Source organism: Leuciscus leuciscus (assembly GCF_965113295.1).
Source record: "Leuciscus leuciscus genome assembly, chromosome: 6".
Taxonomy (NCBI): domain Eukaryota; kingdom Metazoa; phylum Chordata; class Actinopteri; order Cypriniformes; family Leuciscidae; genus Leuciscus; species Leuciscus leuciscus.
The window spans coordinates 33,547,060-33,565,614 of NC_138730.1; the positions used below are offsets into that span (position 1 = coordinate 33,547,060).

General features: G+C 41.4%; 1 protein-coding gene and 1 long non-coding RNA gene across 3 annotated transcripts in view; both read right to left on the bottom strand.

Annotated features, from left to right (window-relative positions):
* Window positions 1-18,555, bottom strand: part of skila (SKI-like proto-oncogene a) — a 31,701-nt gene that overhangs the window by 12,049 nt on the left and 1,097 nt on the right. The window contains exon 2 of one of the 2 annotated variants that reach the window (XM_082171890.1): window positions 16,517-17,798. In XM_082171890.1, the coding sequence (XP_082028016.1) occupies window positions 16,517-17,632 (1,116 nt within the window). In that variant the 5' untranslated portion in view covers window positions 17,633-17,798. The remainder of the gene's footprint in view (window positions 1-16,516; window positions 17,799-18,555) is intronic. The other variant, XM_082171891.1, reaches the window with a different exon arrangement.
* Window positions 6-15,988, bottom strand: LOC309500328. The gene is made up of 3 exons (XR_014206549.1): window positions 13,613-15,988; window positions 5,809-13,536; window positions 6-5,509 (listed from the first exon to the last, which is right to left on the bottom strand). It is a non-coding gene; the product is annotated as an uncharacterized lncRNA (long non-coding RNA).

Here is an 18,555-nt window from a genome sequence, read left to right on the forward strand (position 1 = left end):
GAGAAAACACAAACACATGCTTCATGAGCACAACCTTATTCACAAGAGTGTTTACAATTAGCTGCAATCGTTCAGACACGTAATACATCTGATATCAGAGAGCTTGTGCACAAATCACCACACTCAATCTGTCCGTCACCTCCTCTGCTAAACGTATTCAACAAACGCGCTGCAGGGCTTGTGCATATGTGTGCGTGTGTGCGAGTCACACAGCACAAGCTCAGTGCTGATGGTTATCAGACACAGACACAGACAGAGACTAATATAGCTGACACAGAAGGGAAGAGACCTTACGCTCATCTGACATAACAACAGTTCTCTTCAGAAGATTCATATGTGCGTTTCTAATGTTTATAATCCGTAACATCCTCTATTTGGCAGAGCAAACCAGAGAGTGTAACGCACATCCTCGTCCCTCCATCACAGAGACACTAACAGTAGTGGTTGGGTGGGTGCCAGAGGAGGAAGAAACATGTTTTATCTGGAGTAAATTACAACTTCCTGCAGACTATGGGAACTATGGGATCTCCTGTTTCCTGTAGGCTGAATAATGAATGGCGATGTCGTCGCACAACATAAAGCAGCTGAACGGTGGTGGGGTGACATGGCAACCCCACACATCGGCGCTAAACGCAAAAAAATGTGCGTGTAGGAGATAGGGCTGTTTTTCTTGAGGGAAGAGGACTGCAGCACGAGGGAGGGGTGGGCAGCTGCCGAGGGGGGCAGAAACAATGAGCACACTGCAGTGGTGAGCCTGTCTAACCTTGACAAGCACGCACACACTATGTCTACCGGCCCATCTCTCCACACTTCAAGGCCCAGCCAACACTCCCTCCTCACCCGTGACACATGCAATCACACAGTCCCCACTCTGTCTCCTTCACGTTTTCAGTTAACGTTGTGGGTTCTCATCTCTCAAGAGCCAAGTATGCAATTCTAATGTTTAAACCTGGTTCAATATGCTATGTTTGGAATAGAGTACTAGCATACAGTACAGTATATACTGTCTGAAAATTGTACAAACTATACTTTCCCCTTTTTTATTGCAACAACATAAAAAAATATTCAAACAGATAGTACAGATGTAAGACAAAGAGTTCATAGAAGTTCCACGTCCTTTCAATATGTGAAAATGAAAATACTGTAGGGTCTTAGTGTCCTTTTTCATATTTTGGTTAATTAATATGTATATAATATATATAATAAAATATATAATTAATATTCATCAAGTGGAGATAAAGAAGAAAATAAATAGACATTTTGCATTTGTAATCCACAATTTTGCAAAAATGTCTTGACAGTCAAATAATAAATAATCAGTCATAAAAAAAGATAATAGGATATTACTTTTAATTCGTTCATCATACTGCAAATAGAAGGTCAAATCAAGTGCATGGCATTGGGGACACAGTACGACACAGTACATTTTATATTAGGTCATGTGAGGATTCTGCGCACCGAAATTAGCATATTATGCAGAGTATCTACTTTCTCCACTGCAGAACCAGCACAAGTGGTACGCTCTTTTGAACCGCCATAGAGACACCACACACACTGCTTTATATTAGAGCTTCCAATCTGCTGTATCACATGCTAGATGCAGTGCAGCCTTGACGCAAGACCTTACAGCAAAACAAACACAAAAACGAGGATTTATCTAGCTGGCCTGCAGCACATGGTGCGAGCAGTGATTGTGATAGTTGTGCGAAAGCTGTGGGCGCTGTTTACTGAGAGAGTTATTGCTCTGTTCCCCTCAAGGACACAAGAAAATTACACGGGAAAAAGGTGTCTCATGCTCTCAAGACGCAAAAAACGAGATACATGACATAAATCCACTATATATAAATGACGTGAAATATAAACAATGTGGTAAGAAAGCGTCTGCTGAGAAGGCCGTTGTAATGTACACAGTTTGTAAATGACGGTTATTTCTCGTTTGAGTCACTCAAGATCCCAAATCCTGCGGATCAGGTTGTTATGAGTTTCTCTCTGCGCTCTCTTCCAGGGACGCAACACCTCAGCCATCTCTAATCTCTTTTTAATTAGTGTGTTAAAGTCTCACACACACACAATCACATTCTGTAACACTATTTACTTGTGCATCGTTGACAAATGTAACTAACACAAATCCCTCACGTCTCGACATGCAATCAGAACAACAACACACAAACACCCAGAGGATGCAAAGCCTGTTTGTCACAAGCATATGTGATTTGCAAAACTCTGCAAAAGTGTGTGTGAGAGAGGAAGACAGCTCACAACGGTGGGTGTTAGCATTCCTGCAGCTCGCTCATTTGAAACGTACTACCGCTGGCTCCTAACCCATCAGAAAATGCATGTTCGTACACACACACCCTTTCCTTTTGGACCAGGATCTCCCGTACGCCCACGTCAGCTCGCTAACCTGAGCACCAAAACAACCTGCTAGATCTAACAGAACACTTTAAACCCTCATCAAATTCAAGTGTTTTCCCTCGAAATGGGCATAATGAGGTCACTGACACACAAACACGAATTCTACTTTGGCTCTGACAATGAAGACTGTAACATGTACAAGCCTGACCACATAACTTTTACCAACAATGGAGATCCCCTGACGAAAACAGCTACGAAAAAACAACATATCGACGGAGGTTGACGAGAAAAAGTCAAAAACACACGCAATGTATTTGCAGTTCCCGCACGTTTTATCAGCTACGCTGTAAGTGGGGAATTACAGCGTAGTATTACAAGCCGCACGGGCCGATGATGAATCTTATCTAGGCTCTAAATCATCTAACCTCACACAGTCATAATACGCGGTGACCTTTCAGAGAGCGCGTGTGTACCCTAGGAATGCCATTTTATGCATATCTGTCCTGTTTTTATGTGTACATGTGTATAAGCATTTAATTTGTGAAACTGTGAGTGACACTGAGCACGAGTGGCTTTTTCATTTATAAGCACCTCACACACACACAGTTTAGCACAATCCGTGTGAAAGGCGGCACACGAGGGTGATTGTGTGTCCATCTGTTGCAGCTCTGAGAGGGAATGTATAAAGCGAAAAAAGCAGCGCATACGTGCAGTTTTCAGTCACAAACACACAGAGAGCTGCTGGGGCCCCTCACTGTACCCCCTCCATAGGTCTCCTATTCACACATCATTAGCACTACAGGGAAAAAAAGGAGTGAGGACATGTGCGAGCCGGGTGCACGGTGACCAAATATAGGGCAAGTTGACTTAAGAAAAGTACGCAAATCATTTACAATCTGTAAACAATGGCTGTGTTCAGAATGGAAGACTAGCATGTTGTTTGTTGCAAACTATCAAAGTCCCTTTCAAGAAAAGTCTGTCCACTAAGCGGCCAATTTTGCAACACCTCCGGGCAGCTATGTTGGTCATCCAAGACCAAGTCCTATCTATTTGAATCGGGAAATCCTGAAATCTTAAAAAATGCTTGCCATACCTGGATTTAGATGATAAATTTCAATGAGCAACAAAATCTGAGTAAATGATGACATAATTTTTATTTTGGGGCTATCCCTTTAAGTCAGCAAGTGGAGTCCAGCTGTCATCTCAGAAGTAAATGTTTGTTTAGCATTTGTAATCCAAGTGCATGTAAGAATGTCACATCAAATAATGAGTCACGGAAATCACTGCGGATATTACTTCCATTTCATTCGTCACACTGGAAAAGCCTCGTGCATTGCATTGTGGGACTCATTGTGCTATTCTGATGAAGTATCTTTTCCATGTGGGCTGGACAGTGGACAAATGTAGGCCAACTTGATGCGGGCTATAAGGAGATAAAACGGAGGAAGAGAGGCAGAACAAAAGAGAGATCTAAAACAGTGACAATTTCCCTGTTTTTCTTTAAAAAGAATGTAAAATATTACATAGTATCAATCATCAATGAAACGTGTGAATATACGAGTATGTTGGACACTTAAATGTGATAAAAATCCACAAAATGATCATTCCGTGTGTCTTTTTCCTAAATGTAAATGTACATTTTTCCATTAAAAATGTACATTCATTCAAATGTGAATTGCCCTACTTAAATTAAATGTAACAACTTGCGCAAGAATACAATTAACAAAAATTCTTGATTAAGGCCCCATGTGTGTATAGAACAGACAGAATCACTCCAGAATTAATACAGCAACATTATGTGGATTTAATGTAAATTTGGTTGACACATAAATCTTTCAGGAGTGAATTCGGTAGTGAAAACTGACCTGGAAGTGCTCATGGCCAGTATGGTTTTGCACATATAAAAGTAAACATGCATTCCTGACATTACCTATGACGCCTATACTCACACACTGGAGTACTAAAATCCACGTCGTACAAAAACACACTCAAACATTCATAATCAAACTAAAACACTTGCGCAAAAACCCGAGCAAACACCGTGCCTCTAAATATCAAAACACACTCTCACAGGGATCAAACACACAGGCTCAGACGTGCTCATTCCTGAGAGGATTTGGCTGGCAGCCTAGGGCAAATTTTTTAAGAGAAGAGGGAGGGAGACGAACATTCCGTCTAGACGTGGTCATCAATAGTGCACAGTCTGCCTGTCTGTCTGCCCTTCCCGTCTACACACATCCACTGTTTAATCTACAACATACGACCTGATAAGAGCCACACACACACACGGTTGACCGAGTTATCCACTCGCATACTCGCATACGCAAACTAACATACTGTGCCGATGATCACGGATCGGCTTGGAGGGCTGAGAGCTGTAAACACACAGAGGAATGGTCTCTCCCCTCTCCTGCTCTCAGATTTCACTGATTCAAACAGAGCTCTGCCTGTTCCCTTTCCTACACACAGGCAGCTTTAAATAGGCCTATGAATGGGAGATCTGTATGCACGCGTGTTAGAACCGAGTACTCTCAAGTGTGCGCCGGTGAAAAGCAGTAACCACATAAGCCTCCCATGGCGCGGCTACGCTAGGCTAACACGCACCCACACTTACTCACACACGCACAAAAACATTGGCAGACGCAGTCTCGATGGAGATGAGTCTCTGAGGAGGGTGTTCTTTGGGCTGTGGCACCCTACAGCTCATTTCAGAAGCTGCTGTCAGGGCTCAACCAGAGTCATCACACTGTGACGTTGGAAACGGCCCACGCTGCTCACTGTAGGATGCAAGAGGGGCAGAATGTGACCTTCCTCTCTCGGCAGGACACACACACAGTCCGTGAGAGCTTTGGTCAAAAGGGCAAAAACAAAAGAGGACAGGACAGGACAAAACAAACATCTGGATGTTCGCGTGGCAGCTGTGAACCTCAGCACCATATTATGAAGGAGGTTATGGCCGCCGTGGATCCATTTTGACCAGCTAGGCTCTGCAGTTTTTGTACCAACACCAATGAAAAATGTACTGAAGTGCATGACTGATACTACTGGCCAAGATGGCTGACACCTTAATAATTTATTTTGAAACCCAACTTCTTGAGAATCTTTTATTTTTTCGTTTTAGTAGGCTGTTATAAAGTGTTAAAGCACTAGCATACTAAAAACCTTTTCAGACAAACTGTGTGTGTCTAATTGTGGGGTCTAAAGGACCCTGTGAATTCATAATACTACATTATTGTTAAAGAGTTTGGGGTCAGTAAGATTTATTTATTTATTTTAAAAAGAAATTAATACTTTTATTCAGCAAGAATAGGCCTACATCAAATTGATCAAAAGTGAGCGTAAAGACTAAATTAATGATAAGAAACCTTTCTTGAGCAGCAAATCAGGATATTAGAACATATTAGACACTGAAGAGTAGAGTAATGACAGTAGAAAATTCAGCTTCGCCACCACAGGAATAAATTACATTTTTAAAATATATTCATTAAATATATTCATATTCATTAAATAAATTCATATTTAAAAAGAAAATGGTATTTAGAAATTACAATTCTATTTTAAAATGTAATATTTCACAATATTACTGTTTTTACTATATTTGATCAGCCTTTGTGACTATAAGAAACTTCTTTCAAAAACAAACAAATCTTATCAACCCTAAACATATGAATGGTACTGTGTAGTTTTCTGGCTGTTAGCCCATGTATGTTAGCCTTGAGGTTAATCTATATGCTAGTGTAGTTCTAAACTGACAAAATGATATAAGCATTACTCTTCTCGAATACAGACAACGTATTAATGACTCATTCTGCATTCTCACATGTTTGTCCAATCAAATGCTCTCTAGAATGAGAATGTTCCTACCCTAATATCACGCAACTCTGACAAGCAATAGTAAGTGGCAAATCTTGTTTCATGGCTATGAGGTAAGATTAAATCCTACTGGTTATTTTTATTTTTTTTTTGTCCCAACATATCAGCCCAGGCAAGAAAAAAATGCACAAAACAAGGCTAATTCTAGTTATTAAGCCAAATTATTTGTTGATATTTTTCTGTCAGACACTACTCAATCAGTTGGTTATGAAAAAAAATATGAAAGATGTCTGATGTCAAAGCATCCAGCCTACACAAACATTATGTTAAATGTGTGAGAGGCAGAGAGAGAGCCGGTCTCTATAGGTGCATGTCATTATACCGTGTGCATGGCACAGGAGATTCACCAACATGGCAGCTTGACACATAAAACTGGCAGTGCATTTCACTTCTGCCATCTTCAACCGCCCCAGAGAGAGAGAAAGACAGACCGACAGTGAAAGAGAGACAGAGCGAGGGAGAGAGAGAACGAGCAACTGCCCACCCACAGAGAGCTGAGTCTCATACGCAGAATTTAAGCTGCAGACAGCGCACACGCACACACAATTTCACTCTACACAAGGCGGCTCATGCATTTTGCATGGCATAGCCTGTTAGGGGCCACAGTGACTGGCTTTGCATAGAGAAAAGGAGTTGAAAAAAAAAAGAGAGAGAGAAGAGCAGTGTCCTTCCCATCCCCAACAAGAGGAAGCTGTCAGCACACATCCACACCGTTACCAGAGTACATAAACCCTCACACACTATCAATCATCAATCAAGCTCAATACATATCAGAAGATAAAGGAGAGGAGAACAGGACAACGTCACACGCAGGGTGTCAGGTGTCATTTTTAGACAAAATAAACAAACATATGCCCTTACAGACAAAATGGCACAGCTGACACCCCCAAAACACTCTTTGCAATGCAAAATTTTTCCATCATACATTACCTTTATAGGTTAACCTCAAGGCACACACGTGGGTTAAAAGCCACAAAACAACGCTACCATTCAAATGAGTCGACAGGATTTTTTTTGTTTTTGAAAGATTTCTCTTATGCTCACCAAGGCTGCTTTATCTGATCAAAAATACAGTACAACCACAAGGATCACATGATCCTTCAGAAATGAGTCTAATATGCTGATTTGCCGCTCAAGAAACATTTCTTATTATTATCAGTGTTGAAAAGAGTTGCGCTGCTTAATATTTTTTCAAAAGAACAGCATTTTTTTTAATAGAAAATGTCACTTTATATTAATTGAATGCTTTCCTGCTGAATACAATTATTTTTAGCTCTCAGATCATCAAAAAGATCTTCATTTGTGTTCCGAAGATGAACGAAAGTCTTGCAGGCTTTGAACGACATGAGGGTGAGTAATTAATTATAGAATTACATTTTTTGGGTGAACTATCCCTTTACGGGGATGATAGAGATGCCTTCAAATGTCTCTGCCATTAAAGGAATATTCCAGGTGCAATACAGGTTCAAGACTTCAAGTTAAGCTCAACTGACAGCACTTGACACAAAATGGATACTATTTAAAAATTGTCCAAAGATATGGCTTACTTTGAGGCACTTACAGTGGAAGTAAATGGGCTAATCTGTAAACATTAAAATACTACAAAAGTATAGCCACAAGATGAAAACTATATGCATGTAAACATGATTGTAGTGTGATAAATCACTTACTAACCTTATCTGTGTAGTTAAACCCAACTTCTTTGCCATGACAATGTAGCCTAACACCTAAAACAACCGTAAAATTGATTTAAAGCTCAAATAATACACTAGTTGTAGCGTAAGTATCAATGTAAGCACATTAAAACAACTATATTACTTATTTTTTTTAAATCTTCCTTCCACTAAACATTCTCTTCAAACTGATGCTTCATGACAGTAGAATAAAAAAAAAAAATCATGACTATTCAATTTTAATAGTAAGTCTGCCATCACATTAAAGAGCTGATAAATGCTGAGACAAGACCTAAATGGGGACTGATGTATGTCAGACATGTGGGACTGCTTTCTGGGAGAGATCAATAGAGAGGATGTCTTGAATTAGAGATCAATAATTACTGGACAGATGGACAGTCAATCAAAGCAATGACATCTCGTACGACTGTCCTTTGTTTTGCCTGTAACAGCGAGTCAAATGTGTGCTGCTCTCCAGTGAGTCATGAACGTGCAAGGCTGGTGCTGTTGTTCAGGTTGAGGAATCCCCCAGCTTGATGCAAGCTTGGAACAGACTGTCCTCATACAGCCAGGAGAGAAGAGCGAGTCTACGTTTAGAGCCTCCGCAGGGAGAGGAGGGAAGAGATGAGAGGGGAGGGGAATGTTCTCCTACTGCATCCTGCCCCTCAATCGCATTTTCTGATGGTTTGGCAAATACAGTCTCAAGTGGGAGGAGATTCAAAAGAGAGAGGTTTACAGAACAGGTAGCTGTATGTAGCGTGCCAGTGCATTAATCACAACCCAGTGGTGTTGTGAGTGTGTCTTTGGAGCTGTCTGCAGAATGACACATCTTCCTTTGGGATGAGCTTGGCGTTAGGAAACAAAAGCACTGCAGTAATGGGAGGAAAATATGCAGTCTAATGAGATTGTGGTGAACCGGGGGTCGAAAACAGCAGTTTCACACTAAAAAAAGTGCCTCACAAGCACAGGATAACTGCAGGAAGCATCTTCATGACCCATTTTTGGCAGCTTTCCTGATGAAGCAAGATAACCGTGGCCTCTGCATTGCATTACATCAAAAGAGGGTCCGACCACAGTGTGAGCACATAATCACAACACTCTCGGTGTTTTACAAGAGGACATTAAGATGAATCACTAGCCAGCACAGTCAGATGGTTTTATCTGGGGCAGAGGGACACTGACTCCGCTTGTGTCCCAGTTAGGACGAAGGACTCCTATTATGTCCCTGTTCCATGAAGACTAACACTAAACTCTTTTCAAAGAGGGGGTAGAAGAATATCATCAGATAAAGCTATAGTAGATTATGGCAGTCAGACAGGAAGCAGAAAAGACAGGGAGAAAATTTCATATTACACATTATGTCTATAAATATCTCTGGCGGTCATGAAGAATAAAATGGAACAAATTATTTAAATCAATAGTGTTAAGAACATGCAGATGTCAAGAGATGTTGAAATATTTACGAAGATGTTTAATGTTTCAAGGGGACATTAGCGCCTTTCACACATACAGTCTTTACCGGTAATATACCAGTAGAGATCATATCTCAGATCATATCATACAGGATCTTTTCAGAAATCAAAAGGGAAGTTACCGGTAAATTGCTCTATGTGAACGTGGAATGAAGATTACCGGTATTTGCACGTACAAAGTCAGAACGTGCTGACGCAAGAAGTCTGCTTTGGGCCAATCATAAAGTTCTAATGGAGATGACGTGATTACTCAGCACTGTTTACAGTAGGCTTTTTAATCGTTTTTCTATTTAAATATGTGCAAGATGATCATCTTTGACCGTAACGCCACGTCTGATGCTCCACGTCGCGCTCGAGACCCAGCCTTCTTTTCCATTCATCAGCATTGTGGCTCTGCAGATGGATACTATTATGCGCGTCTAGTGTTTTTAAGAGCAAAAACTCGTTACTAAACTAAAAAACTAAAGCGCGTCTCCTCATGCGGGCGGATGAAGACAACAGCGTGGCGTTTAAAGATCACTTCCAATGACTGACATCACAGAATTGACCAGTATTTTGGAGCAGATGTGTGAATGGTCATTAAATGCAACTCATTTTGGATAAAAATGTCTGCCAAAAGCATAAAGTATAATCAAAAATTGTCTGGCTTTATCAACCATCTTCAATTATTTTTTGCTCTGAGCTCATCCCCATGCCCTATCAATGAAAAATACATGTAATGCTGCCATAAGTGCTAATATGACACAAAATACTATCATATTAATATATGATAGCATAGTTCTTGTCTTTTGCACGCATGAGATTTCTCTAACTAATGCTCAACATGGCAGTTGAACCACCTGGCTGAATAGTCAAGCATGTCTTGACAAATTTGGGTTAGCCGTGGTCTGCAGTCCGTCCTGGGGCTGTTCTGGCTGCTGGCTCATCTCCAGGGACTTGGCGAAAGACCGGTACAACAATATTCCCAGCTTGAGCACAAAGAGCAGGGCCCCCAATCTGCCCACAGCATCCGAATGTTGAGCCAACAGGGAGGAGTATGTTGTCTTAACGGCCAACAGGAACTCTGGGCTTTATATAAATAGGACAGATTGCCAAATCACAGTGTGTGTGCTTTTTTGGGGGGCTTTAGGGTTAGTTAGTGATTTGTTTGTGCATGAGGACAAACAGTTGGAAATAAATTAACGGTGCTTGGAGTGTGTGAGCGCCTGAGCACATGGACTGCTTCGAAGCACTGTGGTGATATTGAGAAATGAACGCTTCACCAAGAGAGTAGAGCAAAAGTAAAGGGTAAAGGTTTCTGAAGCTGCCAGCATGTCCTGAGCTGAACCTGATCTCTTTCTCCTATTTTTTTTTTTTTTCGTTTCCCACAATATTATTAATTCCTTTATTTACCCATCTCTCATCAGGTATATAGCTGCTTGGGGGCAATGGATGTGCACACCTTTCCATTCTCTATGTTCATCCATTTAAGTAAATATGCATTTGTCAGCAAGTCTCTTCATATTCATTAGTGTACACATTTGTATGCACTAGCGTTTTGGCATTCGTGTACGTGGGCGTGCGAACAGACTACTCTTTACACAACTAGACTGACATTGTGTCCTGACCAGAATATTACATTTCTGCTGCCTCATGCAGTGAAGGTCCTCCTACAGTGAAATCTCATTGGTTCAAAATCCTGCTTCACATAGCCATATGTTATTCAAACATCAAATAAGTTCTGATTAGCAAAGATTTTGTCATTTTGCACAGCATTTTCATTTTTATTCAAGACAGAAACACTAGACCTGGTTAGAACACTTTGCAAATCAGTCTCACTCTTCTTTAACTTGTCTCTGTCTCTCTCCTACACACACAGTTACCGTCTACTGAATTCATCCACTTCAGCCAGATCAATAGTCCTCCTCAATCACTCTCTCCCTCACTCCCATAAACACACACTCACTGGTCTCCGCTCCCCTTATGTAAACAGAGACTGATTAGGTCATTCGGCTGCTTATTTTGAGGGGCCGAGTTGCATCCACTGGAGTCTCTGATATTTACACTGGAGCAAACCCTGAGCTCAACATCCTCGATGAAACAGACAAAATCCTGAGCCTCTCCCACCTCTAACCTTTCATTACCCTTCAATCTCTCACCGAACACAGGCCACATGAAGATAAAGTTCCCGAAGTACAATATCGTGTTCTGCAGATTGCTGAAAATGCCAGACAGAAAATATAAGACAGAACCATCCACAGTGAAGCCCTCCATAATATCAGCCTAAAGGTGCAATCACATTTGCCATTTCATGAGCAAAATCAAGTCATTGCAATAGGAATCTGTGCGATCAGGAGTTTCACATGAGGGTTAAAATTTTCCGCCAAAATTAGCCAAATTTGCAAACTAAGCCAGAGCAGAATCAACAGTTGTGTGTCACCAATCAAGTTATTCAAATAGTTAAAGATTCTAAGGCTTTAAAAAAACAAATAGCCTATCAAATCAAATTAGAGGACCAGAACTAACTGTTGTATAAATAATAGACAAGTGACGAAATGGAAACAGCAAAGCAAACTGCGGCTGACAGAGAGGAAAAAGAGAGAGAGAAGTCTGACAAGGAAGGTACGTCACAAACGAGGTATGTGGTCGAGGTGAAAGATGAGAGAAGAAAACATATTCAGACAGGAAAATTACAGCTTTTCTCTCATAGATTTTAAAAGAAAGGAAAGAAAAACAAAAAGTGGAAATAGGAGAGCACAATGGTGGAGAATTGGCATCCTTGCCTGGCCGTGCATGAAGTCACTGATTTCACAATTACAAAAAGGAAGACAGAAAGACAAAAAGAGAGTGAACGAAAGAGAAAGACAACGAGAGAGAGAGAGAGAGAGAGAGGCAGCTGTCTAGTGTCTGCACCGCAGCCGCTGTTTTGGCCTCAGTGGGAGATCGACAGGACTCCATCTGTCTGCCAGACACGTCTACAAGGTACACACCAAACCTCAAACCATCACAGCGGCCTGTCTATCACTGACATACAATCATACATACAAACAAACAAACAAATAAACAAACACAGACCAAAATGGCATGATTAGGTAAACAAAATGAAATAGGAAATGATGGGGAGAAACAGATCAGGTAATGTCACAGGCCTAAATGTCTCAAACTTGTGTCGCCAACATGAGCAGCAAAAGCGTGTTGGTGACGCATACATGCTGCTAACTATTAGGCCACTACACTAGCCGCGTTTCCATTACCCTTCGAATTACGCAAATTGAAATTGAATATTGAAAATGCGCCACATGGAAAGACGTCAATTTAGCAAAAACTCCCATTTAGCGCAAAAAAGCTTTTACGTTCACATGAGGTGGTTTTTCAGGCAATTCGAAAAAGACAAATTTTGCAAAACTGCAACAGAAACAGTTTTTTCGCATTTACAGCTCACCTGGCGTACGTAAAAGTTGATCGTTCTTTAAAGATGACGCGGTATGTTTGGCTTAATCTAAGCCCTGTCTGTGAAACCAAGCCTCAGTGTATTACTTTGACTGCACTAAAATATTCAAACTAAAAACTAAATCAACTTGAAAAACTAACAATGATATATAGAGTAATTGATAGAGTGGAAACTAAATTGAAAATAAAATAAATTAAACTATTTATTCGAATATGTATATATTTATGTTAGATTTTACTTGTTACATTTTATTTATGTTGTTTATTTATTATTTTATTACTTTTATTATTATTAATAATATGTGTATTTTAATTGTTTATTTTGGCAGGGGGGAAAAATTACAGTTTTTTTATTTTATTTTTATGCTTTGGAAAATAATTTGATTGATTAATTAATTAAATACAAATTTATAATAACCTTTACTAGACTATTAAGGAATCATAGGCATGTTAAACCAGTGACTGTTTCCAACCCCAGTGAGCTGTCTACCTTTAGACACCCAGTATATGCTGTCTAGGCATGTCCCCATGTGTCCTTGATGAAGGGGAAGAGGGCTGGTTCTGAACTAGCTAAAGTGCCGTGTGCAGAAGTCTGGCGCCGGTGAGGGTCTGATTGTCACCAACATCTACACAGCCACCTGTGGAAACTCTGAGTCACTTGTTCTGGCACTCCAGAATCACAGATGTTTAGAGTGAACATTTCACCCAGTAAACTGATGAGCCTGTCTGCCCTGCTTCCCGTACACACACACACACACACACACACACACACACAAACACACACAAACACACACAAACACACACAAACACACACAAACACACACAAACACACACACACACACACACACAATTAACAGTTATTTCTTGATTTGGACACAAGCAGATGAGTGCACATGTGTTGTTTCTCTTTACTGGCACAACTCATGTAAGCTCAACGTCTGAGTAATGACCTTTGACGCACGCACATATGTCTGTTTACAGTCCCTTCAAAAGCCGTTTAACACAAAACTGTAAGCACCTGTTTTCTCGACACCGTTTCTTGACAAGTGATGTCATACGTTTTTTAGGCCGAAACATTTTTTGTCACATACAGCAAACATCTCCTCATTATCCGCTAGCTGCCTGTACCCTGAACACACTGTAAATAAAACGTGGTCTCTGTAGACAGCCCAGGCTCCACAAACAGCAACAAAAACAAACTGGGCCAGCCTGGACCACGAAACATAACAAACAGTGCTCCAGCCAATTGGGGGTGGGGGTTGGGGGGGTTAGTGTGCTTGCACATAAAGGGGGGTGTGGGGAGTGGAGGAGAGAGAAGTATGAAGGGGGAAGTTAAAAACCTAAAAATCCTTCTTTTTTTTTTACATAACAAAAGCTCATAACAAAATTAAATTAATGAAAACTGAAAATATAAAAATAAATGCAGATTCAAAATATTAATAAATAAATACTATAAATAATCATAAAATAACACTGTTACTTATAGATGAACACTTTGAGAGTGGGGGTAAGATCACTGAGTGTAAACCAGATTTGAGCAGGGGTTTCCAAACTGGGGTAGGGGACCCTTGGGGCGCTGCAAGGGGGACCATTGAAAACAAGTGAGAAAAACTGTGGCAATTATTTACTTTTGTATAATAGTTTCTGTATAAATCAACTGTATCAAATGTATAAATCAACAACACCATAACATTTTACTTTTTTAAATCATTTAAAAATAACCCTTGAAAGATCCTTAAGACTTAAAATAAAACTAATCGAGAAACAGGAAATTTAAGAAAAAAATAATTCACAGAAGAAGAAACACAAGGATCAGGCAAAGCGTCAGGGCAGGTGCAAGACGCTGCCAGACAGCGACGTGTCGGGAACTCGGCAGTTAACGGCTCGCCATGAAAAGAGAAGGTGTCACTGACTCACTCGCATTTCTGGGAGTTTGATATCTCACCCTCAGCCGAGCGGAGCAGAGACGATCCCTGGGGGAGTTTAGCGTGTGTGTGTGAATCAATTTCATTAGTGTGCGTTAAGCATAAGTGAGTTGAGTGTTACAGTGTAACTGGCTGTTTGTGTGTCAGGATGAGGTCAGTCTGTGTAGCAGATGTGACTGTATGACTGACAGACTCAAGGTCTGTTTCGGTATATGAAGTGTGTGTGGTGGGGGAGGGGGGGGCGGAAGGAGGAATGCGGTTTGGGTGCTAGACGACGAGACACCAGACGGTATTTCCGGCACACTTGCATAAGCACACAGGAGAAACCGGGGCTGTTCTTCCTCTCTTAGACAGAACAATCATTTGCTCACATCAGCGTTAAACTAAAAATAATTGTGTCTACTGGAACATTACCACACTGTTAAACCATTAACAGCTGCCACTTGCATTTGAAAAAACCTCTGACAGCAACCAGGGGGTCAATCTTTGTCTAACATGAGCACTAACAACAAAAAAAGCTCTGGCTTGCGTCCTTGGTCAAGGGGGTCATGAGACATGGCTGGTCAATGGGAGTGAAACAATCCAGACCTTTTTTTTTTCCCCTGCTGACTTTTCTATAGATTCTAGTGCACTTTGCTGAGTTTTGTTTCAACGGTTGCATCATGAAAGTGGAAGAATCTCTAGTGTTCTGGCTTTAAATTATGCAATCATGCAATGCGGGCATTTCCCAATGCAACGACATCACTCCCATTTTCCCCATTTAACAGGTACATTTTTACAGATGTACAGAAAATACAACTTTGTCCACCTTATTTTTGACGTGGAAGTAAGCTATTTCCTGTGAATGGGGAAAATTTCCTGTGACTTCCGATTCATTAGCTGAAATTACTAAATAATTAAAAGAATAACAAAGTAGCCTGCATTAAACAGTAAAATTACCTGACCAACAAACCAATTGGTTTAAGATTACGATATTAATAAATGAAAATAATTTTAAAGTTCCAGTTTGCAGAGTCAGTATAATAAACTCTCACACAGTACAGCTAAAATAACTGGAAGCAGCTCACACCAGAAGCCTTGCATATTCAAGGTAAAAATGCCTGTGCCCGAAATAAAATTAAAGCTAAAATGACTGGAAAAAACTAAAATAAAAAAATTATTAATGCCACTAGACAGCAATCATTCTAGACTCTGCTGAGAAATGTAACAGTTAAAGATTTTCACGACACCAGTGCATTACTTTGACAGCACTAAAATACTAAAACTACAAATTTGTCAAAATGAAATTTGTTAATGTTACATTTCAAATTGTAATTATTTTTACATTTATTTAAATTAAATTAATTTTAGAATTCTTTTTTTAATTTATTAATAAAATTAAAACCTGAGACAGGAAACCATTCACATTTAAGGTAAAAACACCTTAAATATATATATGAATGCAAAATTTAAGGTTGTGCTATCCCCATCCGCCACCCATAGACGACCCTCTTCTGGCCTGGGAGGTAGATAATGTACTTCCTGTTCAGCCAGACCAACTGGAATTCCCTCCCTCCTGCCATACGTCCCCACCGAGCGTCACCTGCCCTGTGCCACCTCATAAAACTGGGTCAACACTAGTTTATCAAAACAACTACAGCCTTGCCCAGACAATAGCAAACAGTCTCTCCTCTGCAGACTATCACACATTACCATCTGGTCAAACACGTGCAAATCCACTTGTGAACCTGAAGCAAAACTTGACCTTAGTGAACCAGCAAACATGGAAGAAAAGACAAAAGACACTTACTTTGTCCAGAGGCCTCTTTAGCTGGTAGTGAAACTTCTCCTTCATCTCATCCAGCAGCTGTTTGAGTTGGGGCTCCTCCGGCGTGCCCTCATGCTTGCGGCCCAGCTGTAGGTAGCAAGGCCACTTGGCCGAATCGAAGCCCCAGTGGCAGGTCCTCTTGTCGGGGGACTTGTGCGAGTGCATTACAAAGTTCTGTGGGGAAAACAGCAGCTGGCATTCCATGCACTGAATGCAAGGAGCGTCCGGCTGGACGTAGAACTGGGGCACAAACAAGCCTTGGCACTTGCCCAGACACTGGTGTTCCACCTGGAAACTGGCCCCACTCTCCTTCAGCAGGCCTTGGCCTGGCAGTTTGCTGTTGGGGTCGGCCGAGAGGGTGGCACCCGGGCGGAGCAGGGCGTTGCAGAGCCGTTGGGCATCAGTTAGGGTGATCAGGCCACAGGAAGGTGCATTGAAAGGCAGGATGCCCAGCACCTTAAGGATGTGGAGTTGCTCGGCATCGCATCGAGAACAGTAAACATAAAGTTCGTCACAGACAGCGTTGATCTGTTGCAGAGAGAAGTCTCGCAGCACCGAATTGAGTACCTGGGGCAGACAAAGACGCTTTTCACCCCCTACAACAAAGCAGGAGATGGACTCTCCTTCAAGAAGAGAATGAGTGAGCTCAGTGGAGCTGTCACAGGGAACCAAGAGCGGGCCGCCTCCAAGGACTGGGGGAGACGGTAGGGGAGCCATGCCAGCAGGAGAGGCGCACTCATGAGCCGATTTTGCTGAGAAGGCAGCAGGACCTCCCAGGGAGCTCTGGCTGCTCAGCGTGAACTGTGCCAGAGTGTGCTTGAGGCCAGCACTAAGATCTAAAGCCTTGGAAGCCCCGACGATGTGGAATTCTCTTTCCTCAATGTCCATTTCCGAGCTGGGATGGTCCTCACGCTCCTTCTTGACCTTCGGGGGTTTGGAGACGCTCTCCAGACTGCGCCGTTTCAAGTGCATCTCTGCCATTACCCGCTTTTTAATGGGTGCATCCTCCAGTCGCTCCCTGTACAGCCGCTTCATGTTGCCTTTGAATGACGTCAGGTCTTTGAATGGGGTTTTCAGGCTCGTCTGAGGGCTGGCCATGTCCGAACACAGATTATTGGTCTTGCTTGGGTGAGAATATTCGGCTGTTCTTCAAACACGACACCTTTGAGTTGGTCCTTCTTTTCTCGCTGTGTTAAAGGTTGCAAATCCTTTTGCGTCCAGCTACACGCATGATTGTAACAGAATTAATGGTTTGATGTGCTTCCTATGAATGAAACAAAAAGAATAAAAGACTTGTGAATATCTACTTATAGCACCAAATGGCTTTAAAAAAACGAAACCAGAGTGTGACGCCACACAAATGCGCATTAAAAGGAATATGCTATCAGGGCAATAAAAAGCATCCAGAACGGTTTTAGTGTTCGGCACATTGCTGAACTAGACGACAGAAACATTTTCACCTCATCATGATAATCTAATTTGAGACTGATCGATCTAAGGCTAGTTTCTCGGTGTTTTAGTGCGCTGTTTTTCTCTACTGACAACATGCCGAATCCGTCAACGCGTTAAATGAGTCAATGCACTAATAACGTCAGATTAACACAGAGATAACCAACAGCAACCGTAACTACCAGTGAGCAGCCATTTAGTCCTGTCCAACCACAGCAGGCTTGAAATAAGCTTATCTAGCCTAGATGTAATAACTGCACACCACCACATGTGAAAAGATCAAATCACACACACATCAATATAGAGGAAAAACTGACTGAATATTTTGATCACAGAAGCAAAAGCAAAAGCCCGACTGACATTGACGGAAACGGAATTTCCGAGCATGAATATGAAGGCAAAACGAGAGATCACAACCCCAAATTCAGCGCATGTCAGAGAGGTTTCGGCTTAAACTCAGAACGAAAAAAAATTGGTTCAATTCCGTATTCACAACATGCGCCTTGTTTCATGAACATAAAATGACGCAGACATGCGTCCAAATTTAACACGGCGCCAAAGCGCAAAAATAC